Source organism: Miscanthus floridulus, chromosome 8, assembly GCF_019320115.1.
Source record: "Miscanthus floridulus cultivar M001 chromosome 8, ASM1932011v1, whole genome shotgun sequence".
Taxonomy (NCBI): Eukaryota; Viridiplantae; Streptophyta; class Magnoliopsida; order Poales; family Poaceae; genus Miscanthus; species Miscanthus floridulus.
In genome coordinates this window covers 146,252,631-146,261,049 of record NC_089587.1, presented here as the reverse complement: position 1 = coordinate 146,261,049, position 8,419 = coordinate 146,252,631, and the positions used below count along the sequence as shown (strand labels likewise).

General features: G+C 40.1%; 1 protein-coding gene across 1 annotated transcript; it reads right to left on the bottom strand.

Annotated features, from left to right (window-relative positions):
• Positions 1-1,009: 1,009 nt before the first annotated feature.
• Positions 1,010-1,813, bottom strand: LOC136473625 (putative germin-like protein 2-2). The gene is made up of 2 exons (XM_066471275.1): positions 1,696-1,813; positions 1,010-1,583 (listed from the first exon to the last, which is right to left on the bottom strand). Exons 1-2 carry the CDS (start codon positions 1,811-1,813, stop codon positions 1,048-1,050), a joined length of 654 nt encoding a protein of 217 aa, XP_066327372.1. The 3' UTR covers positions 1,010-1,047.
• Between the last annotated feature and the right edge of the window lie 6,606 nt (positions 1,814-8,419).

The following is an 8,419-nucleotide window of genomic DNA, read 5'->3' as shown; positions in this document are numbered from 1 at the left end:
CGTTCATGGGATACTGAGTTTGAGTAACCACCTGTACAGACCATGTATCGCTTATGGGGCAGTAAGTCAAGTACTTAGTGGTGACTTGCTTGTCGCGTGGATTATAACATTGTAGTGCTAATGATGGAACTTGATGATGAGATAATTATAACATTGATCACCTAACTATGTTTCTCAATTGTTACTTGTTAATATAACTATACATGTTAAAGACTTGAAATTTGAATCATGAGCATAGCATTGTCTATGGAATGCCATTCATTTTATGCAAAGTTACAAATGCCTATTAATCCCCGCATCGACCAACTGTATATATGTTGGTATAAGCCCTGCGAGTACGCAATTGACTCATGGTGCTACCGATAAATTGTTTTGTATGTACTTCAGACTTGATGACCATTGAGCCATGCTCAATGAAGTCAAAGTGTAGCAGACTTCTGGATGGGTGTCCCCCAAATGAGCTGCAGCAACTCTGATGCTAGTATTTAGTGACTAAGAGTAAACTTAGTTAGAACGTGGGTTAATTAATGAACTATCTAGATATCATGATTAAGATTACATTTCACTTGTATCTTCTTTTATGGTCAATGATGTAAATTGTTAATTCTTTAATATACGATGATTGTGATATGAATTGTTTGATGAATGGTTCATGTGGTGTAACTCAACCATAAAGGATCCTCAAGAGGAGGTGTGGATGGCACTCTCCTGAGGATCCTTGGTGTCGGTTTAGACTAAAACTGGGTCGGTCAAGGGGATGACATCCGGTTTAGTTGGATTGACGTGTTGGACCCTCACAATAGACCTGACTGGGATGTTAAAGATTAGCCCATTCTCCCAAAAAAAAATAGTAGCAAGAGATGTGATGATTGACCATGAAGAACATTACATTCATTTTGTAAACAAGGGAAATATTCCTCAACACACAACTGATAAGCAAGGAAATGAACTTACAACAACTTAAGAATACATTACCAAAGGGGAAGTAGAGAAAAAAATTGAGTAAATAGAGGATAGAATCAAACATGCACCCGAGCAGACAATAAATTAGAACTGAGCTTGAATCCGGTTAACCGTGTCTTGATTGACCTGAAAGGCCTTGGCAAGGATATCATCTGATATTGATGGATCGGATCCAAATACTGTGTTGGCAATAGTGATTACTCCAGGGTTTTGGCTGCTCAAGGCGGCAAGAGCTACAGCATTGTCCATGCCATAGTTATACTGAAAGTGGACCAGGCCCTTTGGGAACACAAAAATATCACCCTTGTTGAGAACCTTTGAGATGAGTGTGTTGTTTGGATTCGAGGTCACAAAGCCAACGAAGAGCGATCCCTCAAGCACAGCTAGTATCTCGGTGGCACGAGGGTGCGTGTGAGGCGGGTTTTGTCCTTTGGGAGCATAGTCAATACGGACCATGGAGATCCCCATCGTGTTCAACCCGGGGATCTGTGCAACATTGGCTGCTGTCACGGCGGACCCCTGTTTGTTGCTGGTGTTGCCTGCCATGTGAAGGCCGGAGAAGAAGAAGTGCTCGGCAACAACATCTTTTGCATCTTTGCAGGCAAATCCATTAACGTGAACTGCATGTTTATATCGTGTAAGATAATCTCGATCATAATTATATATGGTACTGAGTGCTTAGTACAGTAATTTCTTCTGTGAAAACGGCAAACAAAACAACTTTAGTTGTACCTTGAGACGTCTTGTCTGCAACACAGAAGTCTTGGAGAAGGCTCGGATCCGAAGCGATGGCACAGCAGCATGCCATAGCCAACATAGAAATAAACAGGAAGACACAACGAATAGCCATCGCTAGTTCGTCCGTCTTAGTTTTCTAGCTCCCTGACTAGATCTCTACGTACTATGCTTGAAGAGATGTTCTCTTTACGTACTGTTCTACTGATCGCTTTCTGTGTGGCTAAAACATGGAGGGAGTTGGTATTTATAGGAGAGCATTGTCGTTGTGGTTCAGGGCAGGGGGAATTAAGTGATTAGTTATTGTGGTGTGATGATTCGGCAGTAGGAAGTAGGAACAAGTCTTCCAAGTCCATGGCGTCATTGCGTGTGCTTGATTTAGATGCATTATAGCCAGTCTGCTGCTTAATTGCAGATAAGGGACGGCAAGAACCAACCCACTATATGTCTTGTGCTTGAACTAGTCTCTTGTAGTATTTTAGCGACAAAAAGAAGATGCTGCGATCTCTCTCCAGATGGAAATCACTCAAATAAAGGTGTAAAAATAAACACACTATTAATTACATTACATGTATTGACAATAATAACTTCCGCTGGTGGCGTGATGACAGCTAGATACCAGTTCCGTGATTTGTCCAGTTGTGGATGTCTGTACGATAAGCTCTAGCCGAATACGTGCCACTACAAGATATTTCATATTTCTCAAGTGTGAAAGAATCGTTGACCGCTCTTTTTCCTCCTTACTGTGAGAGAATATAGTCTCAGATTATATCTTGTGGCTCATTACTTGTCATTGTCAGCTAAGCGCGTGTTTAGTTGGAGGGAATTTTGGAATTTGGCTACTGTAGCACTTTCGTTTTTATTTGACAATTAGTGTTCAATCATGGACTAATTAGGCTCAAAACGTTTGTCTCGCAATTTCCCACCAAACTGTGTAATTAGTTTTTTTTCGTCTACATTTAATGCTCCATGCACATATCGCAAGATTCGATGTGATGGGTACTGTAGCACTTTTTGGGAAGTTATTTTGGAACTAAACACAGGCTAAGAATATATGGTTGGCAAACGCAAATGTTACTGAGTTTTAGTAGTCACCACCACAGGCCGGCCAATATGCTAGCCAGTCATCATGCAAACTATATATGGCAGATATCAATTGTGAACTGTGGAACATTCTCTAGTGCCATTAAGCACTCAGCTGGCAATTCACCGACAATATCTGTGGCAGAATAAACTAAGGGTGTGTTTGGTTTATGAAAGCTAGATGAGATGGTACATTATAAGTTCATCCTTTGAAATTTGATAGAATCAACCCATTCCTCAATCTTCACGCATATACTAATTATTAGCTTATAAGTAATGAGGTGGTGATGTCTGTATTCTTGTTCTAATCTGTTTAGAGGAGTTCATGTGTTCATATCCGAGTCTGGATATTCGATACCATGTTTATATTGATGATACTCAAATTGCATATGTATGATATCCATATTGTTATAAGTTAGTAATAAATTAGCCCTCACAGTCACTACTACAGAACCGACATTCACTGCCGGTATCATCGCCGCCGGATTTCAGTGAACCGGCAGTGAAAACATATCAATTTCACTTGTGGGCTTTCCAATCAGAAAATGATTGGGGATGTCCGAGAGCCGGTAGTGAAAGTCCATATCACTGCCGGTTTATGGCTGGAACAGTGAGTGGATGGTGATATATCACTGCCGATGCTAGCCAGGAACCGACAGTGATGTGGTGCTATCATTGTCGGTTCTAGCCAAGAACCAACGGTGATAAACTGACTACAAAAAACTATCGTTCTCTCCTCCCTCCTCTCTCCCATCTCGAGCACACCCATCCAGGAGGTGCGCGTTTTCCCCACTCCCTCCATTGTTGCGGCTGCTCTTCACCATGAAGCTCTTGGATTTTGAAGCATGGGCATGATCTTCTTTCTTTAAGGTTAGTAACCAGCATCCACTCCTTTGATTTTGTTGCTTAATTACCGTTGTTTTGATGGCTACATTGCTTGATTCTCATTCTAGTCGTTTCTCCATTTTAGAGAGCACTTTGGAAGGCATCCAAGCAAATTGTGGTGAATCCATCATCCAAAAGGTTGGTGTCTATGAACCCATTTAAATTCCTACCTAATTACATGGTGGTTTTGATGATTGTTAGTATGTGATGCTATAATTAGTTCTTGTAAGGAGTAGAGTAGATTCTTTTACAATTTTGATGAGCAAATTAATCCATGTGTCACCTACCAACACATTGTTTGGAGCTACATTGTTGTTCATGATTAAGTCTCTAATTTTAGTTTTTTTCAAATTAGTGTCTCCATTTTTATGTGGCATGGAGTAGAATAATTGTTCTTGATTAGTGCACAATAATTGTATTTTATGGGGCTATGATTTCCAATTTATATGGGATTACTAATTTCAATTTTTCAATAATTAGTGTAGAATAATTTTTTTCCAAAATGGGGTATGAAGTCGAAATATTGTTTTTGTGCAGACATGGATCGAGGGTGGATGTACGGTTCCCAAACGAACACACGACACAAGGATGACGTCTGCAAGTTTCTCGCCACTGCCAAAGCCGATGCTAGGATGGAAACCTTGTATTCTGCCCATGCAAAGATTGCAAGAATAAAAGGAAATGGGGTAGAATTGAGTCCATATGAATGAAATTGATTACTAGGGGGTTCATGTCAAACTATACGATATGGAGTATGCATGGGGAGGTTGGTGAGAATGTTCTGCAAGAAAACAATGATGATATGGCCATGTCTGATGTAGCCATCCATGAGTCCGTTACTAACAAGGAAACCGGTGTCAACATGCAACCTATGGCTACCGTTAATGATGTGTTTAGGAATATATTAGCTGACAAGACCGAGCATGACGATGGCATTTCTCAGCTGCTATGTAATGTGGAGAGCGGATTTCTTAGTGATAGATAGTTGAGAAAGCTAGAGATAATGAGATAAGATAGCAAAACACCATTGTATAAGGATTGTCCGGTGAGCAAACAGGAAGCCGACATCATGCTATTAGAGTTCAAATGTACACCCGGATTGAGCGATAAAGGCTTCAATCACTTCTTAGGTATGGTAAGAAAACTGCTCCTAGAAAAAACGAGTTGCCAGAAAAGACATACCTAGCCAAGCAAATGATCTGCCCCATCGGCCTCGATACACAAATAATTATCTTTTGAACATTTGCCATGATTTATGCAGGTGTTAGCAAAACATTGCTTATACAGAAAATACGCTCATGTAGCCATCTTGCGCCCCCAAGCGAGTCAATGAGAAAACATGCGGAGGCATTCATGGATGTGACATGGAAGACAATCTGGAAACACAATTGATTGAGGTTTTTGAACAGTTCAAGATGCATAAAAAACGAACATACTTCTAACCTACAACTGGGAGTATGTGTTCTCAGCCCTTATTTTTATGCTCCTTTTTTAGTTAAGATTATTCGTTAACTAGGACTTTGTGATTGTAGCAACCATTTCATCTTCATCGATATCAATATTCACAAAAATAGTATCGAGGCATGGGACTCGAAAAAAGCTAGTTTCTTTGATCGATCCCCTAGTCAAAGTGCTGAGTAAGTGAACCTAATAACATATTATTTTCTAATCACACATAGCACAGTCTAATGTTGCACCTTTTCACACTTTATAATGTGGCATAGTGTCCAGGCAAGAATGATTGGTGGGACGCAGGTCCCATTCCAGGTTGTAGAAATGTGAATGAAGACCCTACAACAGCTGATAGGAAACAAATGTGGGTTCTACGTAATATGGGCAATGCTTTGCTACCTCAACGGGAAATTAGATAAGGCAGATGAATTGGTGTGTATAATTCCTATTTCATTTATATCGGTTAATTCAACAAAACGGTCTCCTATTTTCTCTTACATTTGTGCCTTTCGATATCATCTTTTTTGAACGATAGCGCAAGAAATTTAATCATGAATGGCTGTTAGAAATGGAGATCATAGGAAGCTAGCTTCCTTCATCTTATCCGAGATATTGGAAATAAAAGAAACATTCTTCATTGCATGGTCCCAGAAGTACAAGCCACAGTATGGGCCAGAGCGGCTCGCTAGACTATTGTAATTTCTTTTTTTATTTTGAGGGATCGAGATCTTGATAAGTACATTTGAACTGTAAATGTAACATTTGTAATGTTTAATGTTGATGGACCTGTCGTCTACATAGCAAACCGATAGCAAAACATGATTCCACAAAAAAACAATTAAATAAATTATAAAATAGTAAAATGTTAAAAAGAGATCACTACCGGTTAGCAAAAAAAACCGGCATTGATGGTCAAGAGAGCACTACCGACTGGAGCTACAAACCGGCAGTGTTGGTCAACACAAGATTGTCGGTTTGAGCTACAAACCGGTAGTGTTGGTTGACACAAGACTGTCAATTTGAGCTACAAACCTATAGTGTTGATCAAGAGAGCACTACTGGCTTGAGCCTCAAACCAACAGTGATGGACAAGAGAACACTGCCAGCTTGAGCCAAGAACTAGCAGTGTTGGTCAAGGCAACATTGCTAGTTTGAGCCACAAACTGGTAGTGTTGATCAAGAAAACACTGCCAGCTTGAGGCACAAACCGATAGTGTTGTTTGATAGTACTCTATCGGCTTGAGCCACAAAACGGCAGTGTTGGGTCAATTGGACACTGCCGGGTCGTGCCAGGAATCGACAATGACGTTTCATATCACTACCGGTTCTTAGTTACTGGTAGTGATGTGAACCCCCATCACTGTTGGTTTGGTTGTGTCGATTCAAAATCTAGCAGTGAAGGGGGGTTTTGAACTAACAGTGATGTCTTGATCTGTGGTAGTGAGTGACAAGTTGTTCGCCAATCTCCACACATGGAACCATCAATTAAATGTATTGAGACTACACAATGCAAGGTAACAAACAACACCTGATGCATGATACTTGTTGATCAATGAGGTTCAACTAAAACCTACATCTCTAGGGCATGAGCATGACTATGAGCACTCTTCCCCAATACCACAACACCGGCTACTCTAACATCTCAACAAAATGTCACCTATCTATCTCGCGACCCTATTGCTATGTCATTATATAGAATAACATCTATTCTCTCATATTTATGAGGAGGTTAGGTTACAAAAGTAGTTCCAACTCCAACCCTACCCTATACTACCAAACACAACTCAAGGTGGTCATTAGAAATATGTAATATCCAACACATATCTAAAAGATATTGATTCATATCTTTCTAATATACCTGACACTATCTATATCCACATCCAAAACCGAGAAGAAGAATAATGTGATAGTTGCATATCTGACTAAGGGGAATACTTGTAATACTTTGAAACTCAGGGACTCTTTAGCAAAACACCCAGACCAGCCTAAAGTGAATAGTCATGACCTCTTTTCCTTGCGTGAGCTCATTTATTTCTTGAGAAAATAGAGTTCTTGTGTTCTTGAGAGCTAGGGTTAGGGAGAGGGAGTGGAGAGACTTTGATCTACCAAATCCACCACTAAACACTACTAGGAATATCCACTTCTATGAAAATCAGTTTTCGTCTGATGAATTTATGACAAAAAATGGCTTGTCATAAAAGCCACGTCATTCTTGCAATTCTATGACTATTCTAGAAAATCGTCATAGAATTGGATAGATCTATGATGAAAACTGATCATCATAGAACTACTTTGGCATGCGTGGCAGGGTGGTAGCAACGCTGGTGGTTGCTTCAGTAACAGAACCACCCAATTTATACAAGATCAAGTACGTCTGTCCCTGCTAACACGTTGACATGCGCATACTTTCACTTATATAAACTTGGTAGTTCGCCGAGTGTCCCGAAAGACCTTGGTAATTCAACATCACAACCAAGATCACGTGATTAAGCAAATACACATCACATACACAGGGTTGCAGCGGAAATAATATTACAAATGGGTTCACAAATAATAGTACAAGTTTGGGTTTCAAAACCGATTAGTAAAAACAACATAGCTTTCAAAAGATTATATTAATATATGTTCCAAATACATTGCTAGCATAAGTGACATCATCCGACAAAAGCATATAGATGAGAAGTAACTATAGAATCACTGAGCCCACCGGTGGTTAGCCACCATCTTAAACAGGCCGAGAACTTCATCTGCAACATGGTGGGATAAACCCTGAGTACTCGAATGTACTCAGCCAGACTTACCCGTCGGAAACCAAAATAAATGACACCAAGGATCATGCATAGCTTAATTTAGTGGATCTGGCTAGACAACCTTTTTGCATAAAAGCTTGAGTAACCATTAGCATTATTCACCTATACTAGCAGTGACTTTTAGCCATTACCTACCATCTATATTAGCACCTATACTAATCAATCACTTGATTAAGTTGCAAACAATAATAACCATATCAGGTATTTCATGGCTCATTGTCATCATCATCATCATCATTTAACCATATCTTTAAATTTAGTGAATCTCGTTGCCGTTGCTCAGTCAAGTTCTCACTATCCGAGAGAGATGGCAATTCGAATTGATTCCTATCCAGCTGTAGGGGTATTCCTAACACAAACCCTGCTTCCCCCGTTAGGGTCGCAAACAAGTCACCTTTGGCACAATTCAGGAGTCGCGAGTCGAAACAGATCGACATTCTCAGAGAACCACTCTGCCAAGGTTGCTTGGGACTCTAACCCACCTTGGACTT